Source organism: Furipterus horrens, unplaced genomic scaffold, assembly GCF_987537825.1.
Source record: "Furipterus horrens unplaced genomic scaffold, mFurHor1.1.pri manual_scaffold_5, whole genome shotgun sequence".
NCBI lineage: Eukaryota > Metazoa > Chordata > Mammalia > Chiroptera > Furipteridae > Furipterus > Furipterus horrens.
Genome location: NW_028327175.1, coordinates 158650037 through 158669873, shown reverse-complemented (window position 1 = coordinate 158669873; position 19837 = coordinate 158650037). Strand labels below are relative to the sequence as shown.

At 41.3% G+C, this 19837-nt stretch overlaps 1 protein-coding gene and 1 pseudogene across 2 annotated transcripts; one reads left to right on the top strand and one right to left on the bottom strand.

Moving 5' to 3' along the window:
* Window positions 1-9781: 9781 nt before the first annotated feature.
* On the bottom strand, window positions 9782-16108 carry LOC150010179 (tripartite motif-containing protein 5 pseudogene; annotated as a pseudogene). Its single transcript, XR_016511386.1, has 2 exons — window positions 15969-16108; window positions 9782-12016 (listed from the first exon to the last, which is right to left on the bottom strand). The product of XR_016511386.1 is annotated as a tripartite motif-containing protein 5 pseudogene (transcript).
* ATOH7 (atonal bHLH transcription factor 7) lies at window positions 16011-16529 on the top strand. The gene has a single exon (XM_090279410.1). It carries the CDS (start codon window positions 16071-16073, stop codon window positions 16527-16529), a length of 459 nt encoding a protein of 152 aa, XP_090135536.1. The 5' UTR covers window positions 16011-16070.
* Window positions 16530-19837: the final 3308 nt, after the last annotated feature.

Sequence of the window (19837 nt, the reverse complement as noted above, 5' to 3'; positions counted from 1 at the left end):
ATCAACTTGCTACCTCCCTTTTTACTTTGTATTTGGAGAATTTCAAACAGGAAGAATAGTATAATGAACCATAATAACCCTATCATCCAGCTTCAAGAATTAACTCATGGGCAATCCTGTTCTACTTATACTTCTACCCATCTCCCTCTGCCCTGTATATGATGATGCAAATCTCACACATTATATAATTTCTTGTGAATATTTCAGTATGTATCTCTAAAATGCAAAGGTATAGAAAATATAACCCTATCTTTATAATTCCTAAAATAATCAACAGTTCCTTATTATCAAATATGCAGTGTCCAAATTTTCCTTATTGCCACACAAATATTTTTAGAGTTCACTTATCTGAATCAAGACCCAAACAAGATCCATACATTGCATACGGTTGACATGGTTCTAGTCTCTCATCTAGTTCCATAGGTTCCCCTCGTCACTTTTTCCCCCTCATGCTATATATTTGTTGACAAAAGAGCCAATTGTCTGTTGAGATTCTCAATTCTGGATTTTGCTAATTGCATCCACATGGTATCACTTACATGTTTCTCTGATCCTGAATGCAAATTTATTTTTAGATATGGAGGCCTAATAAGATTCGGGTTCCATTTTTTAGTTGGTATACTAGATGCTGTTTTTCCATCAGGAGGCATATACTGATTCTCTCTCTCTCTCTCTTCTTAATGGGATAATTGAACAATAATTAGAAGCATTCAGATAAGAAAGGTAGGTTATTCACAGCCATATGTCTACCAGGCCTTGGACAATAAACTGAGTGTTAAGCCAGAATTTGAATCTGAGCCTGACACCAATGCCCTTCTCTCTATTAGCACTTTCTGTCCATACATTTTGGGCTGGCTGCCAACTGTGCAGTGAGCCTCTGACCATACCCTTTTCCAGCCAGTTTTTTGTCCTGAAAGTTTACCCAGCCCCAATATGCTTCTTCCAGCACACCCACCCCACCCTTGGCACCACCCAGATCATTTGGATACTCATAAGTAAGTATAAGAGAAATCTTCAGGACTGGAAAGAATGACTAGAATGTAGGGGAGAAGGAGTTGATGCATTAGATTCAAAATGGTGAGTTAGAAGACTTGAGTGTAAAGATATATAGTTTTTTTAAAAACCAGCCTAAAATGTATTAAGATGCTCTTCTCCTTAATGTAAAAGTGTGGATTCCACTTGCATTTTCCAAAAATGTCTTCTGTACATACTGCTCTATGGATATCCTCTGAGGTGAAGAGGTTCCTTGGCCATATAATTTGGAAAACTGCATATTTCATCCCAAGAAGGACTGCAATCATAGTAAAGGCTCTGAAAAGTCTTGCAGTAAAAAGCCTCCATAGCTTTGTTGAAGCCAGAATTTCCTTTTCTTTGTTGAAGGGTAACAGTTTCAGGACATACTTTGGGAAAGACATTTTATGGAACCAATAAAGCTGACCTTGTGGGTGAAGTGAGACATCAGAGCGAAGGGTAATTGAGGGCTAGAGTAACCATCCTGGAATTTCTATGACCCACTGAGTCTGGGACATATGGGAGACTGAATGAATAAGAGGCTTTTATAATTGGCTTCTGCAGAAAACTTGTGTCCTCGGAGTGTTTCTTGGCCTAATATTGTCAAGCATTTAAGTAAACTTTGGCTTCCACCTGAGGTGACTTCTCTGTCTCCTACATGCCACCACAGAGCATGGGGGCAGGAACCAATGTTACCTGGGCCTCTATTCAGTGTTCATCAGTTAGCAGCAGAGAAGACTTGCTAAGGTGAATCAAGTGACCTAGAGTGACAAATTATATGGCAACCGTCCATTAGCTGCTGGGGAACAGGACAGATATGCTGAAAGGAGGGGGTTGTGGGTATCACTTGTCATCTGAACACTGCAGATGACAAAGTGTGGGTACTCAGTCATTGGAAGCCTCAAAAACACACAGTGTTGGGAAGGTGAATACGCAATCAATGGAAGATCAGGGTTGGAAGAGCTGACTCGGTGGTGAATTTGGTCTGTGAGGAGGATGGTCAGAAGCCTAGTGTCGGAGGGGTAGTTCAAACTTAGGCTCTGTCTCTTTTGGTGCTGACTTTGAAGGATCAGATACTGTGTGAAGAGATGTAGAAGCAGGAAGCTCTGCGTATGGTGAAATGTGGAAATGACCAAGTGGTGGGTCCTGGGGCTAGGAGACGTTTGCAGGTTGAAGCAGGCCCCTAGTCCTCTGCTGAGAGGAGAGCAAGTGTCCATGTCTTGGGGAGGAGAGAGCTCATGGAATGAGGGATCCCCCTAACCAGACTGAGGGTCAGGACAGCCCTTCAGGAACCTAAGGAGAAGGACATTCAGTGGGCAGGGGTTGGTTTTCAGGAGAATCCAAAGAAGAAGGATAAAGTCAATGAGTCCTCAGGAGCCTCTGATTCACCCCCAGGTATATTAAAAACCAAGCTCAGGGCCAGGAATGAATTCTAAACCACTAGTGGGAAATGGCACTTCCAGGAAACCTCAGACTGGATTCACAGGAATAGCTAATCTGTGCCTGCAGATTATCAGTCCCATTTAGCAGGGCTGGGGCAGGCTGGACCTGGCACAGTGCAGCATACATGTCTCCACATATTTAGTGAGTGTCTACCATGTGCCAGGCATCATTCCAGGTACTAGGAGCACAGGGATGAATAGGCCTTGTCCCTGACATCAATGCTCTTCCAGACAAAACCCAGTGCAGCACAGAGCATGGGCTCAAGAAAGAAAGAGAAGTGCCTTCTCATATTTAGTTGTTGACAGTGTAGCTGAGTTTCACCAGGGTCCTTGGTTTCCTTGGCCACAAAATGAAAATTTTAAGTCCCTACTCGAAGGGTAGTATGAAGATAGGAACTAACACCTGGTAAGCATTTGGCATTTCTTGAAAGTTAATTTTTTAAAAGTATATTTTATTGATTATGTTACTACAGTTGACCCAAGGTTTCCCCCATGCCCCTCTCCACCCAGTACCCCCCTTCCCTCCAGCAATACCCCCTTTAGATCATGCCCATGTGTTATGCATGTAAGTTCTTTGGCTTCTCTATTTCCTATACTATTCTTAACATTCCCATATTTTGTACCTACTGGTTATGCTTTTTAATCCCTGCACCATTTCTCCTATTCTCCCCCTTCCCCCTCCCAGCTGATAACCCTCCAAATGATTTCCATACCTATGATTCTGTTCCTGCTCTGGTTGTTGGCTTTTTTTTTTTTTTTTTTTTTTTTAAGATTCAGTTGCTAATAATTGTGAATTTGTTGCCTTCTTAATGTTCATAGCTTTGATCTTTTTCTTTTTCTTAAATAAGTCCCTTTAACATTCCATGTAATGATGGCTTGGTGATAATGAACACCTTTAGCTTGGCTGGGAAGCACTTTATCTGCCTTTCATTCTAAATGATAGCTTTGCTGGATAGAGTAATCTTGGTTGTAGGTCCTTGCTTTTCACCACTTTGAATACTTCTTGCCAGTCCCTCTTACCTGCAAACTCTCTTTAAAGAAATCAGCTGATAGTCTTATGGGAACTCCTCTGTAGATAATTCTTCTCTCTTGCTGCTTTTAAGACTCTCTCTTTATCTTGAACCTTTGGCATTTTAATTATAATGTATCTTGGTGTGGTCCTCTTCGGGTCCAGCTTGTTTGGGACTCTCTGTGCTTCCTAGACTTGTATGTCTATGTCCTTTGCCAAAGTAGGAAAGTTTTCTTTCAATATTTTTTCAAGTAAGTTTCAATTTCTTGCTCTTCCTCTTCTGCTTCTAGCACCCCTATGATTCAGATATCGGCACATTTGGAGATGTCCCAGAGTCTTATACTATTCTTGTTTTTTTAAATCTTGTTTCTTCTTTCTGTTCTGGTTGAACATTTTTCTTTCTTATGTCCCGAATTATTGATTTGAATCCCATCTTTCTTCCTTTCACTGTTGGTTCCCTATAGATTTTTCTTTATTTCACTTAGTGTAACCTTCATTTCATCCTTTATGTTGTTGCCATACTTTGAGCATGCTGATCACCAGTGTTTTAAACTCTGCATCTGATGAGCTGACTATCTCTGTTCTGTTTAGTTCTTTTTCTGTTTTTTTTTTTTCCTGTTCTTTCCTTTGGGCCTTATTTCTTTGTCTTCTCAATTTGACAGCCTCCCTGTGTTTGTTTCTGTGTATTAGATAGAGGTGCTTTGACTCCCTGTCTTAGTATCATAGCCTATTATTGAAAAGGCACCTGTAAATTGTGTGGGGCAGAGCCTTAGGTAATCACCGGGGTGGGGCAACCCACTTCTTAGCTTTGTGGCTCTGTGTGGAGGGAGGACTCAGAGAGGGGACTGTGTTACTACATGGCTTCTGGGGGTTTGCCCAGTACTCACCTCATTTTCAGTCACTTCACCCACCCCCTGTATGTGACTGGTACCCTTCCAGCTGTTGCCCTGGTGTTGAATCCCAGAGTGTGTGGGTTTGCATACCTTTTAAAACCATGTGGTCCCTTTAAACAGAGTTTCCTGAAAATCTGGCAGTTTTCTTCTGCCACCCCAACACCCACAACTAGAAGTTACGGGGATTTATATTCCCAGAACTGGAACCCTGGGCTGTGTGGTCTGGCCTGGGGCTGTGATTGCTCACTCTCTACGTATTGCTCCTGATTTTTTATCCACCACAGGTGAATATGGGACCGCCCATGCCCGTTTTGTCACCACCGCCACCTCTCCACGTCACACTGTGCCTCTGTCTATCTCTGGCCCTCCTACCCATTTGGATGAATGTGGCTTCTTTAAATCCTTGGTTGTCAGACTTCCATACAATTCAACTTTCTGACAGTTCTGGGTGTTATTTGTTTTGAGATTTAGTTGTAATCCTTTCTGTGGCTGTGCGAGGAAGTGAAGTGTGTCAACCTATGCCTGCATCTTCACTGGAAGTTCTGAAAGTTTTAATTTTTTATGGTGATAATATTGGTTTCCTTAGCTTAAAGTAAGCCTGAGTAAGAACTTCAGTCAACCAAGCAACAAATATATTTATTGAGCACTCTAGCAAGACCCAGATATCTAAGAATTGCCCCTTCCCTCAAAGAACTTATAACCAATTAGTGAAACAGAAAAACACATGTAAAATACTAACAATACCAGTTTAAAATATTCACCAGGGTAGAGATATTTCAAGTGTGGTCAGTTCTATTTCTACTGTCTACCACAGTACCTGGTACATAATACAATACATATTTGTTGAATAAAGGAATAAATGAAAATCAGTTTGAAACAATTAAATTCAGTAAGTTGGTACAAGGTTGCCAAATGAACAGAAAAGAGTGCATACTCGTATGGCTACCAGTGCTGGATTCCACTTAGGGATAGCCTAGGAATCTGACTGGCACAGGTGTCTGGTCATGGAGGTATCCTCCCCCTTCAGTGGATGTCAGTAGGCGACTGGGGCACAGGCAGGGAAAAATCAAACATGATGGTGAGGAGGGATAGGAACACAATCTCAGAATTAAAAGACCTAGGTGTTTAGGCATTTAGAATAACTGTTCAGCCAAGCTGCTGAAATCGCACAAGGAAACAAAAAAGCAACACCAACTAAAATCAACAAAAAACTGCTTCCCCCTGGGGCAGGGAGCCCGCATCAGCTGCTGGCCTGGGCCGGTGAGGCCTCTGGGCTTTTACTCTGAGCTGACTCAGGTACTGCCTGAAACCTGGTTTGTAATGAGAGCCACCCTTTGGGGAAGTAAGCCACCTGCTCACTGCGAAACAGCGAATACCACAATTTCAGAGCAGAAACAAAAGCAGCAGGCCCATTGCCACTGCTTTTGGAGGACATAATTTACCCCCAAAGGGTCCATATTAGCAGGAGAAAAAAAGAGCTGTGTTGATAGGAGAACAGTATGTACTCTCCCTTTGTGTATGGGGTTCTTCTGTCCACCTTTTCCTCCTCTCTTTTTTCACTTGATATTTCTTGAGCATCTATTATATGCTAGGCACAATTCTAGGTACTGGAGACACAGCCATGGATAGTACAGAGGAAGACCCTGAGTTTCTGGAGTTTCCAAACAAACTAAGGACATAAAGTAGCTAACAGATCAGAAGCTGAATAACACAATGGAGCCAGCTAGAAGAAATCTGGGGAAATCGCATTTGAGGCTGAGGGAGCAACCAGTGAAGAAGCCCCAAAGTGGGGGTGAGCATGGGCAATAGAGGAGCATTCTTTTGAGGGGGCAGCAGTAAGAGGTGATGTCAGAGAGTTAGAGCCGCCATCCAAAATCCTTCTACCTCAAAAGCACAGTAAAGTCTCTCTACTCCGAGCTCCTACTGGTACTAATCATGTATTGCCACATGCCTAGGACAGTGGTCCCACCTTTTTTGATCATACAATCCTATCTGAAAAAAAAGGGTTGGCATATACTCATATATATGTATTTATACTTTGTATATTATAAAACACACCCCAAGATAGAAATAAAAAGAATAAGATAAAATAAATATCTGCAAAATTTCTAATCTTTTCCCACACTCTAATGGACTGTCTTGTGTGCCTCTTGGGGAATCCTGGTTTATCACTCAGGGTAGTTTTTTGATGTGTGTTGGGTCTTATCTCCACAACTAGATTGTGAATTCCATTAGACTAAAGGCTGTCTTATCCCTGATGTTGCTTGGCACAGGGCTGAACAGATGGAAATAGTAATTACAGTCTAAGAGACAGAGGCTACCATTCTGATGGATACATACAATGGGGCACCAGTGTGGAGGGTCTCCACTGGGAGGCAGGGATAGGTCCTATGGCTTTACTGTGGCCTGGAGAAAAGGTGCCTTGTATCAGTCAGAGTTTACCCAGGGAAGTAGAGCCATTGAATTATGGAAGGAATTTAATATAAGGATGAGGATTTACACAACTGGGTGAGGAAAGAGGAACATAAAGGTTCAAAAAGTGTTAAGGATCAGAGAACAGTCACTAAGCAGCTTAGACCCCAGTCTGAAGCCAGGCATATCCAGATGCTGAAATAAAACTGGAGCATAATAAAATGCTGAAATAAAAATGAAGCATCTGACAGTGGGCTTGAGGGCTGCTGCTGGTCAGCAGGGCTGGTAGTGGGAAGGAAGCACTGGGTACACAACGAGGAAGAGCAAGGAGAAACCGGAATCCACTGGCACCTCTGCGTCTCCCTCTCACGCCTCCAACCTACAATGACGCTCAGAGCCTGCTGGCTTCACTTCTGCCTCCCATTGCTTGTGCAACTTCACTTTTGCTGAACTCAAACCTGGAACCACATAGGATATAGATTCGAAAAAAAACATAACTTCCACCCCTAAGACTGATTCCTTTTGTTCTGCCTCTAAACTCATGAAGAAACACGATTATTGATTTGTCCTCTGAAAAACCTCAGTACCAGGAAGGAAAGGGCCTGGATAGTGAATGCAAAAATTTCAGTCATGGGAAAAGGGAGCATCCCCTGAAAATTAACACTTTAAACTCCAAGAACTCACTTAACATCACTGACAGGTTCTTGGAAACTAAGACTTCAAGCAAAATGTATAACAAAGCAATCTTACCACAGGCTAATTGATATAAACAAGAGTTAAGTTCCCAGAGCATATTTCTGGTCACAAGAACACAACAAAAATTCTAAAAGACCCAAAACACTTCTAATATTAAATACTGAAATAAATATGAGCTTTCTATACATTTAAGAAAGATTAATAAAGGACAAGTAAGGTCATTCTTTTCCAGCCTGCTTATTTCAGTTCAGTGTTGCAGGTGACCAGAGGTCCTCCCAGCAGCTCAGGGGAGTAAGATATAAACCCACTCAGGACAGGACGCCCTTACATCACAGGGCGCATCACACACACACACACTCTCACTCAGACTAGGGCAGTTTAGACACAACGATTCACCTAATGTGCACGTTTCTGGTATATGGAGGAAACTAGGGTACCTGGAGAAAACCCACACGGACATGGAGAGAATGGGCAAACTACTTGTATACAGTCACCTGGGCTGGAAATAAATTATTTTTCCTCATCAATGTTATAGTAACACTGAATGAATAGATGTTAGGGGACCTGGTGTATGTTTCTGTAACTGTAAAATCAAACCTCACACTATAACGAAACCCTTTTTTTTTTGGCTTGTCTTGTATTTTAAACTTAGATTGTTCCAATATCAAAGGCAAAAGGAACTCCTTTGAATTTGTCCTTCTCTTCCTATCCCTGCTCAGTCTATGGAACAAACACTGAAAAGCAGGGAAATACAACAAAAATGAGCATAAGGAGGGATGGCTAGTCTATGTCTTAGGTAATTGCAACAGGTCATTTTGTTTATCTAAACATGCTCCTATATTGCATTTAGTTGTATGCCAGGCATAGATGTAAATGCTTTACAAAGAGCCTCATACCAGTTTAATGAGGTTGGTTCTATTACTAACCGGTTACTCTTACAGATAGGATAAGAGGAAATAGAGAGGTTAACAAAGTTGCCCAAGTTACACAGCTGGAATTCACATCACTACCAACTGCAGTTTTATTTGTAAAAGGTTCAAAAAGTATTACTTAAATTCAAAATATGCAGAAACTGATGAGTTCATTTTCATTATCATTTGTAAAAACTACTCATAATATGTAATATTAGTTGTCATTTAAAGAGTGACTTTCTTAGGGAGCAGGCAGGGTCCTTTACAGGTACAATCTCATTTTAATGCTCACTACTGCCCTGTGAGATAGGAGATAGGTTTTATCATTCCACTTTGCAGACACAGAAGCAGAAGTGATTTCTGGAAGAGCATACAGGTAGCTGATAGGAGATCCAGGATTCAAAATTGACTTCAAAGATGGGACTTAGCCCAGATGCTAAGAGAAGGCTAAGATCCACTATCGAGAAAAATGAATGCAGAGTCCAAACCATGCAAGTCAGTTTGGGTCATGATGATAATGAAATCTGACGGCCAAGCCAGAATTCTCATGCAGTGTGTGAAGCGACTGGGGGTTGGATAATCACCTGGGGCCCTTTGGTGAGGTGGTACTTTCTGGGACCCCCATATTTTTCTTGGCCTCATTATTGGTCTCCGTTCCTTCTAAGTTCCTTCCTTCCACTAGGTTTTCTCTTCTCTGGATCTTTGAGGGCAGAAAACAGAGGTACAAGGCATTGCCTATCCCTTCCTTTCTCTAAACATATAAATCCTTTCGTGCCGCCCCCCCCCCCCCTTAGTAACTGCGTAGCACATCATGAAACTAAGAACTTTTAATATCTTGCATTTCTGGTCTTGAATGAAATACAAGTAGAACTTAACTTCATCATTCCTTTGTCCTTTGCTGGCTTAGCTGAATCTTTCAGGGACCCACAATTGCCACACCTCCAGAAGGGAGCCCCTTTCCTCATTTTCAATATTTTTCTCTGCAAATTTCAGAGTAAACCTTTTTGGCCTAGCATTTCCCCTCTTTATTTATTTTTTAAAATCCTCACCTAAGGATATGTTTATTAATTTTAGAGAGAGGGGAAGGAGGAGAGAGGGAAATATTGATGTGAGAGGGAAACATCAATTGGTTGCCTCCTGTATGTGCCCTGATGGGGACTGAACCTGCAACCCAAGTATGTGCCCTGACCCAGGTACCAAATCTGCAACCTTTTGGTGTACAGGCTGATGCTCCAACCAACTGGGCACCTGGCCAGGGTTTCTCTCTTTTAATTATATGTTTACTTGGAGAGTTTCTATTTTAAAAATTAAAGATGGTTTTGGATAATAAAGAAACATTTACCCTTGAACCTATTTTACTTTATTTTTATTTTTCAGTAATAGAGAAAATGTTTATTAGGTTGAGACCCTTACATGTTTTATACTTAAAGACATTTTTCTTCTCACAATGATCCTAACTATGGTGTGTTTTTAATACCAGGACTATTTTTAGTAAATAAAGCCAGCATTCACATATCAAGGTTACACTGCACATATCTGGAGAGAATGGACTTGAACTCAGACACTCTGGACAGAAAACTTCCACTTAATACATATTATTTATGATACTTGATATTCTCCTTCATTCCTTGATGAATAAGGAACATCACAGGTAAACTGACACATCCTTGAGGACTCATTCTGTAGTAAGTAACTCCTATACGAGGTCTTGGATAAAAGAAGCTGTTGTAAAGCTTTCCTTATTCTTTTCAGTGGCATAGGAAATGAAACTGTAAAAATTTGGCATAGATGTCACCTCCATACAGGTCTTTTTTTATGAGGCATTAGTCATTTTCTTTGGAATTATAGAAAATAGTGAATTAAGATTCTTTATTAATGCAAACAGGACATCAGGAGAAATATGCATGACACAAGGCAAATGTAAACACCACTGTGGAATGAATGATGTTGAAATGAAAAAAAGGGGGGGAGGCAGCAATAACAAGTTGGTGAGAATGGTGCAGATAAGCTCAGGGCATTAGGTGTGCCCAAGGCCAGAGGCACTACAGAGAAGTGGGTGAGGGTGTAGATTTAAGAGCTTGGAGAACACAGTGTCAAGGGGGCAGTACATGTCATAGGATTGAAACACGGAAAAATTTTCTGAGAAAAGGAGCATGAGAATTTATAGATGAGAAACCCATGGTTTGTAATATTAAAAAATGAGCCAGTGCCAGCATCGTAGTCTAGGAAAACACCAACACGATGGGGTAAAACAATCAGAAGAAGGGTTAAGATATAGGGATTCAAGAAGGGAGAATCCACAAAAGCTGTAGATTCAAACTGATTCTGTAACCTGATAACCCAATAGCCATTTTTAGGTTGATATCCAGAGTTAACAGCATATTTTTTACCACACATCCCCTAGATCCAGGCATGTTTCTCTGACACATCTACCTCCCAGTAATGTTTCCCTGATGTGATAATCAGTACACTGAGTACAGCATAATCATTGTTCTGATTTGTATTACAACGGGTTGAAATGGTATTCGTATCTCACTTGTCTCTGATCTGCAGAAATGGCAACATTTTGTTTCTCCTTGGGAGGGTTCAGGGCAATGTGAACCTGATAGCGGTGCATGTCTGTGAGCTTGCTGAATACTTGCAGTATCCCACTCAGGTCAGGAGCTTCGAACACTCTCCTTTGTTCCTTAGAGACAATTTTTGGCTGCTTCAGAGTGGAGGTCTTCCTCCTTTCCATGATGCCATTCACATCCTGCAGTATCTTCATTGTTGAACCCTGCAACCAGTGCTCCAGATCTGAGATGAGATCTCTCAACAACTGGCTCCGCTGGACCAGCTCACTCAGCCTATTCCAGGTCATGGAGAGTATCTCCCTCCTTCTTCTCCAGCTTTTGCAGCTCCTTCTGCTCGTCAGTGTCCAGGATGGCTCTCAGTTGTGTGTGTGTGTGTGTGTGTGTGCGTGCGTGTGTGTGTGTGTGTTTTAAACAATCTTGGACGCTTTGGTTCTCATTTTGATTCTTCCAGGAAGTTCTCTCTTCTCTGATGTCAGCTTCCAACTTCTCAGCTTCCTGGTGCTCTGCCCTCAGCCTGCCCAGAGCTTCCTGGAGCTTCTCCTTGTACTCCTGGGTAACCTCCTCCATGAGGAATGTGTGGTGACCTCAGTGCTCTTGAGACCACTTGCAAAGCCAGCAAATGAACTTCCCGTCCTTTTAATAAAAGAACGGGAGTTTCTCTCCATGCGGCCCGCAGAGATCTCTCTTTTGCTCCTCCTCTGGGCTCAAAATGACCTCCCAAAACATCTCCACTATGTTGGCCACATGCTGATTAGGCCGCAGGTTTCCAGGCTGGTGGCTGATTTGGCACACAGGGCAGCTGTTCTCTCCTTCTTCACTGATCATGGACTCCTTGTTTGCAGTGATGCAGGCTTGACAGAAGCTGTGCCCACAGTCCAGGCTCAGAGGTTCTAGCAGGAGGTCCAGGCAGATGGGGCAGGTTACCTTCTCCTTTATGTTCACCAGGATTTCTGAAGCCATCACAACTGCTCCCCTGTTCCTGTCTGTCCTGATCTGAGGCTCTTCTGCCTCACAGATTTCTTCAGTCTTCCTGGAAAAAAGACCTATTCACTTGTTCTGGAGTTCCAGCCTGAGGGGAAGACGTGGTCAAGATTTACTCTCCAAACCAAGGGCTCAAGTTCACCCTTTGTAAAACGAGGAGCCAGTGAGGCACAATGGGCCCCTGCTGGGACCTAGCAGCAAGTGCGAACTGGAAGGTGATCCTGGGTGGGTTTCTTTGGAATACTGCTATACTCTGCCAAGTTAACATCAACATAAGAGACATTTGAACCTGTAGAGAATTTTTGGTGAATTTATTTGGGCCAAACTGATGACAATTGCTAAGAAGCAAAATCTCAATGGACTGAGAAGTGCTCCCCTATTCTACATATGTTATGTAATTATTTCCAGCCATTGATCTTTTACCTCTAAAATAATATTCCTTCTATTATTCTGCTCCTACAGGTGTAAGCTCCTTCTATCTTGTTATCTCTCCCATCTCCATCTGCCAGTTTTGATTTTTGGCCAACCTCCAGATATATAGTAACTGCCAATTCACCCAGTAGGATCATGCCCTCGGTGTAGAAACACTACGAAAATTAGTCTGACATGCATGTTCTTCTGGCTCAAATAGTTATGGATGTGCTTTTTATAAGAATCCATTTTCCATTCAAAATTTGTAGCTGGTGTGTGTTCTTTACAAGATAAGGGAATAAAAATCATTCGCATGGGCTGTTTACTAGGAATGTACTAATTCTTTTTTATTTAATATTTTATTTATTTTCAGAAAGGGGGAGGGAGGGAGAAAGAGAGGGAGAGAAACATCGATCGGTTTCTTCTCACATGCCCCCAACCAGGGACCTGGCTCACAACCCAGTCATGTGCCCTGATTGGGAACCGAACTGGGAACCTTTTGGTTCGCAGGACAATATCCAATCCACTGAGCCACACCAGTCAGGGCAAAATGCACTCATTCTGATCAGCATCTATCTACCATTTATCTAATTTATTTTCCAGCCATTTAGCCTGGGTCATTTATTACCTATTATTTTCTAGGCAGTATGCTAGACAGTGTGCTAGACAAAATAAATGACACTATCCTTCAAGCACAAATTTTCTAATTCTATTCCTGAAACTTTTACTGGTGACTTGTCTGAGTTTGGGAAGTCAATGGTGGCTCTCAGTTGCTTCATTGTAAACTGAGGGGCTTGTATTAGATGATCTCATAATTTTAAAACCTCTAAGATCAAAGGGAACAGATGATTTGACTTCTCATCTTAATTCAATCATTAAATTGCTCAGTGCCTTTGAGCACAGGGTTTAGTCTCCAGATTTCAGTCTCTTCCTCCATAAAATAAATGGGACACCCTACACCAGGTTTTTAAAAAGCATGTTCCAAGGAACCCTGTTAATAGGCCTTTCAGGGAAAAAGGGTTCTGTGTTCAAGAAAGTTTAAGAAACATGGAAATCAATGGGCTTCTTTACTTCTGGACTTCCTAGAAATGTTACCAATTTTGCTTCATGACTCTCTAAGCAGGAGATAGCAAATGTGCTTCCCAAACTAACTTACAATAGAATCCTTTTCTCCAGGAGCATCTTTGTAGTACTAGTAAATTGTCTTTCAGAATACATTTGGGAAATGTCTTACTATATGCCTCCTGAGGTCCTTTATTGCAGTAATACTCTCTATCCTTGAATCAATTTCATGTCATAGATATCTGCTAGTTTATGTTCTAATACAGCTGTGCTGTGTGCTTACTGCTTGCTGTTTCCCTTTTTATCCTTTTGATTCTTTAAAAAAATTATTTATTGATTTTAGAGAGAGGGGAAGGGAGACACACACAGAGAGAAATATCCACCAATTGCCTCCCATACATGCCGCAAACGGGGATGGAACCAGGCATCGAACCAGCAACCTTTTGGTTTATGGAATGACACTTCAACCAACTGAGCCACACGGTGGCCAGGGCTGCTTTTGATTCCTTTGGCGCACAAGCTGTATAATCTCACCAACCCAGAATGCACACCTTGCCTGCAAAATCATGCATCTCATTAGCACTTTGGTCATTAGTGTCCAGAATAAGTGCATAGTATGTAGGGAACTATTTCAAAAGAGTAGCACAGAGGAGGCTCCTTGGGGAAAGGGACAAAATAAATGAACATAAGAAATAATAGCAGATTTCCATCAAAACTCAAAAAAATATATGTGACATCTTGACTAACATAGTCTTTCCGGTCACAGGACTACTGTTTCTGACCAAGCCTGTTAATACCCAAAGTAATAGAGCTGAGTGGCTCCATGCAAAAGTCTGTGTTCAACATCTGCCATGCTGCAGATCATTAATGTTCAATTACATTCTATTGTCTTCATATTACTCAACTTCATTTCATTGTCATTGCTTCAGCTGGGGATTAATCAACTATTTATGGGAAGATTGGACTTGGAGTCATGGCAGTCACAATAGGGTTTCAGGCTGAGGAAATGTCAGGGAAGTAAGTTACGGTTAAAAGCTCTTGGTTTGTTGAGTTTGTTAGTAATGTAATTAAACAAAAATGGCTGAGAATAATGCTGACAAACCCATATTTCAAAAGGAAAAATAATATATTTGGTCTTCCTGAAGAATCCAGAAATAATCCTGGCTTGAATCTATTTGAATCAGGTTTCTTTGCCACTTTATTCTTCCTTAAGAGCTAGAAAGAAGCTATAATGAGAGAATCAAGCTAATGGGTTCTCTGGATATATCAGCTCATCATTATTAATAGTGGAAATCACGCTTCATTATTGTTACTGAGGATTGTTGACACAACCGAAACTTCCAAGTAGCAAGAAGTGTTTACAGCTTTATGAGGTGGGGGAAAAAACCTTCCATTAGGAGTTATTTTAAAAAACTTCACAAATTACTTAGATGTTTCTTTTTGCACATATATGTGCATTAGGATTAGTTTTATTAGATTAAATGTCAAATTAAATAATTAAGTGACTATCATTTTAATGTATGTCCCCAAAACATTTATGAACCTATGTCAGGAGAAATGGAGTATAAATTCTGAATTAATTTATGGGTAAGTTTTCCAACTCAGACAATCCAATTATATAGTGAAAATAATATAAAAATCTTGACATGCCATTAATATCTTCTGATTGTTATGATAAATCATTCTGCAGAGAACAGCCAAATTATCTGCAGACTAAAATTCCAGGTCTGCAATATTAGGACCTGCTAATTTGTCCCAACTTAATAGCTAAAATTAAAATGTCAATATATGAGATCAGCATTATCCAAAATTGGCACTCATCTTGACAAAGCTAAATCTTATACTAAATTGATACAACGTATAATTTCAAGACCAACATATTCAACGCAAATGATTTCTAAGAAATTTAAAACCTCGGTTAAGTTTTTTATATGTGAGCTGCCCGTTGATACGGGAAAAGCTGGACCAAGCTCTCCCCCCACCCCCACCTTGTTATTCTTTTGGGAACAGCCAGGCCACTCCAGATGGTGTGTTACTGTTGGACATAGCTTTGGAGAAACTTCAACAGACGAAGGCTGTAATGTCAGGATTTTGCTGTGCATCGCCCCCCCCTCGCCCCCCTCCCCGTAGTTCCCAGGGTAGGAAGGTGCTGAGATGGAAGCCGAGGGACGCCCGCCCACCTGCCACCACCTGTTTCTTCCTTTAGCCCGCTCTATAAATTCTCCTCCCTCTAAGATTTATCCAGCATTCTCTCACAGCTACTGCGGCAAATACGCTCCTTCCTATCTGAGCTTCGAGAAAGATTTCACCTTCCTGAAGTCTCGGGCTTTCCCAGAGGACTTGAAAGGCCTTCCCCCAACTAACCACTCTAAATTCTGCGGCAAGAAGGTACCCTTCTCTTTCAACTTCACGCTGGGAAAATGACTTTCTCTTCAGCATATCAATTTCCCCTAACTTTGGGCAAGTAAAGAGATATCAGTTTGGTTATCCAGTAGGACAGAAGGCAGAGGCCCGTACTTTCCACTGTAAACTCTGATTCCACGCGAGTTGCTGTGTGCATAACTTACTTGCTGAGAAGAACCACGTCGGGAAGCTGTTCAACAGACCAGCCAACGGCGCAGTTTCTGAGCCACCGAGTGAGCTCGGCGCGTCCTTCCTTCCGGCGGGGGATGAAGTCCTGCAAGCCCTGCAACCCCGCCGCCGGAGCGCGGGCCGCGCCCCCGTGCGCAGGGGGCGCCGAGTGCGCGGGCACGTGCGCCGGAGCCGGCCGGCTGGAGAGCGCAGCGCGCAGGCGCCTAGCGGCCAACGCGCGCGAGCGCCGTCGCATGCAGGGTCTCAACACTGCCTTCGACCGTCTGCGCAGGGTGGTACCTCAATGGGGCCAGGATAAAAAGCTGTCCAAGTATGAGACCCTGCAGATGGCGCTGAGCTACATCATGGCTCTGACCCGTATCCTGGCTGAGGCCGAGCGATTCGGCTCGGAGCGGGATTGGGTCAATCTCCACTGCGAGCACTTCGGTCGCGACCACTACCTTCCGTTTGCGGGCGCGAAGCTGCCTGGCGAGAGCGAGCCCTATAGCCAGAGGCTCTTCGGCTTCCAGCCAGAGCCCTTCCAGATGGCCAGTTAGGACGCGTGACCCCGCCGGGGTGGGGTGGGGGTGGGGGGAATGCCCAGGGATTTAGCTCCGGAGCCGCATCCCTTTTCCCAGTGTCTGCAGGGGCTTTCGGTGGCCAAGGATGTAGTCTTAGAATAAAATTAGCAGACTTTCAGGTTACTTTTATTCGCATCACTAGTCTATGGACACAATAACTTTATTGTCTGTCTTTTTCTCTTATCAGTATTTTACAGATTTCATTGATGGATCTTATGAATGGTTTTGATTGCTGTGAAAATAATCCCCCCTGCCTCCCTTTTCTGGACTACTTGGAGAGAAAACAATCTTAAGAAAAAATAGAATTAGGCTATACTGTAGTTTTAGTCCTCAGAGACATAAGCACTTGCTTAAACTTTGTAAGTTTGTTCTATTTGGATGAAGTTACGGTATCCATTCCTTGTGTATGCTTAACACAGAGCTACCTTCCTGTCTTGTAAATGCATTTATGCTTAGTGCATTGTGTGTGCATGCATGAAGTAGTCAGACTCCACTACCCCGTAGAGTACATGGGCATGAATGCTCTGTATTTTTTAAAACTGTATACATTATTAAAATATAGATTTTGTAAAATATAGATAAAAATCTGAGTTTGTTTTTTATGCCAGGTCCCATGCTAAGTTTCCTGATGGCACTAAAGTGGTGATGATATTGAGTGCTTTCCTGAGCAAAGACGTAGAATGTTTATCTAATCGCACCAATGGTAAATGTGCTGTTCTTTAATGCTTCTTCAAACCCCCCACCAAACACACACACACACACAAGCTATGTGAGTACAAGTAATTAATTTGAAAGTTTTCTTTGTCAACTTGGAAATGTAGATGTATTTGTTGTTTTTAATGATTAAATTAATTGAAATATTTAGTTTTAAGTAACTGGATATAAAATTCCTTGATATTTTATGTTCTTGTTTAAGCCAATTACTATTAATTCCTACAGTACCCAAATATATATACATTGTTCCTATACTTGTCCCTATACACACACACATATATACACACACATAAACTAACACTAATATAAATCAAAATGTTGCTTTTGGAAGTGATTTCCTTTTAAACAGTACAAATTGAGCAGTAAGAGCTTCACTGCCATCAAGGCTAATCAAGATGCGAGCAAAATAATACAAATGGTATTTGCTTGAATTACTTTTATAAGTTTGCTTACCTATTGGATGAATAAACTAAACCTTAATGGAAAGAGTGACTTTGTGGTCAACAGCACCAAATGCATTTGGGAGAATGAATGTCTTGCTAATAATTAGAATAAGTAGGACTCAAAGTTATCTTTGGAATGAGCACAAGTCAACAAAAACAATGACATTCCCAAACTTTATTATGGATTTCAACACCTAACATCAGATACAACCTGATGCAAATGAGAGTCTCCGTTAAAATATTTACTTTTTTTGTTAGACTAATTATCAAAATCCATTTGGTTTGTAATAAACGTGTCTTACCCAGCACATAAATTTAAGCTTACAAAATCACAAGTGTATCTCTAGAAATCCATTGAGAGACTAATGATAAATTTCCCTTCTGATAGCTGCTAAGAAACTGAGGAGGGTTGAGAACTTTGCTTCTGCACTGCAAATTAGAGAGTAAAGTGTTTAACTTCTTGACCTCAACAGCTCCTAGAAGACACTACAGTCTAGCAGGCAACATAGTTCTAGAAGGGATTATGATAGGACCCTTTTCTGGTCACTCTTCACTCTGCAGTGTGCATTTGGACTAATGACAAGGCTTTGGGCATCTGCCTGCCTCACTATTTGGGTACAATAGCCTAATTGTTTAGACTTAATAGGCTTCATTAATAATCCCAGTAAATTTGTAGAGTTTGATAATGAATAAAACCAGTCTAAAAAAAGTATTAATGAGAGAAGATCTCAAAAATGTACTAAGATCTCTAATCCAGGTAGGGTTCACATCCCCCTGCCTGGCTTGTGAATAAATACTCTATTTAAGAGACTATTCTTTCATTTTCTTTCTACAGGTTTTAATATAGAGGTTTAAATAGAATAAACACTCAATAAATATTTCTTTTATGGTTATTAACAGCAGTTCCTTAATGAAACTGAACAATTTAATTAAAATGATGGGATTCTAATCCCATGCCTCTTCTTCCCTATCCCCACTCTCCCGAAAGAATGGGAATCTGTTAAATGCCATGCCTTTAGCTGCTTGTTTCTGTGTGTTGGAAATCTTTGGAAGCAGTTTAGCTCTTACCAAATCCCTAAGCTTTCCACCCAGCTTGATGTACTATTTTTTCCCGGCTCTCAGTGATCTGCTGCATCCACTCTTTGATAAAGCTCCTCAAACTGTATGTTGGGAAATCCATCATTGTTTATGGATTAGGAACTTGGATAAAGCAAGTATAATTTTTTTTGAAGTTCAGATATACAGCGTAGGTTTAGATTACTAAGCAACCTAAAAGTTGCTACAATATTCTATACTGCTCACCTTTGAAAATCCATGTTCTATTTTGACAGGACATATTGAAATTCAAATATATATATTAACCTGGCCTCCATTTAAAAAAATAAATCAACGAATATTACCAACTACCTACTTATACCCAGGCATACTCAAAACCATCCTTGTCCTTGGGCAGGCAGCCGGGAACACACATGTATTAATCAATAGGCAGTCCTGGACAGAGTATAGCTGAATGATTCAACAGTTTATTACCATATGTGCCACAAGAGCTCTTAAGAAGGGCATTAAATAATAAAAGAAGTCTCCTCCCCACCCTCCCTGGACAGGGTTTTTCAATTGGACTATAGTATGTGGGCTCTCCCTAGGTGCCAACTAGAGGTTTAAGCCCTAAACTCCAGGGTCAGAAGCCTTGAAGAACCATATACAAATGAAGAGGGCTATCAAAATGGAAAAAGCCATGTAAGCCTATGGTTCTCAACTCCACTCATTAGAATCACACCTAGGAAGTTTTGGAAAAAATACCAAGCTTGGGGCTCCCAGCTCAAGAACTAATTTAACTGCTCTGAGGTGAAGCCTGGGCATAGATATTTTTATAATATTCCCCAGGTGATTCTAATGGGCTGGCAGGGTTGAGAACCACTTAATTAAACAATATTTACTGTGATACCATTAACCTCATTATCAAAAAATAATTATATCAACTTCCCATTCTTCCTATTTGCAAATGTTAAGAAGGATTAGGTTATCTTTCTTAACACCCAACACAGCCAGTTTCTAAGTTGATGCAGTGACCTTTATATTAATTAAGATCTAAAATTTCTGCTAAATATGAGTCAGATAACTTTTGTC

Coding starts and splice junctions, on each gene's coding strand:
- ATOH7 (XM_090279410.1), top strand. CDS start 16,071: ATGAAGTCCTGCAAGCCCTGCAACCCCGCCGCCGGAGCGCGGGCCGCG.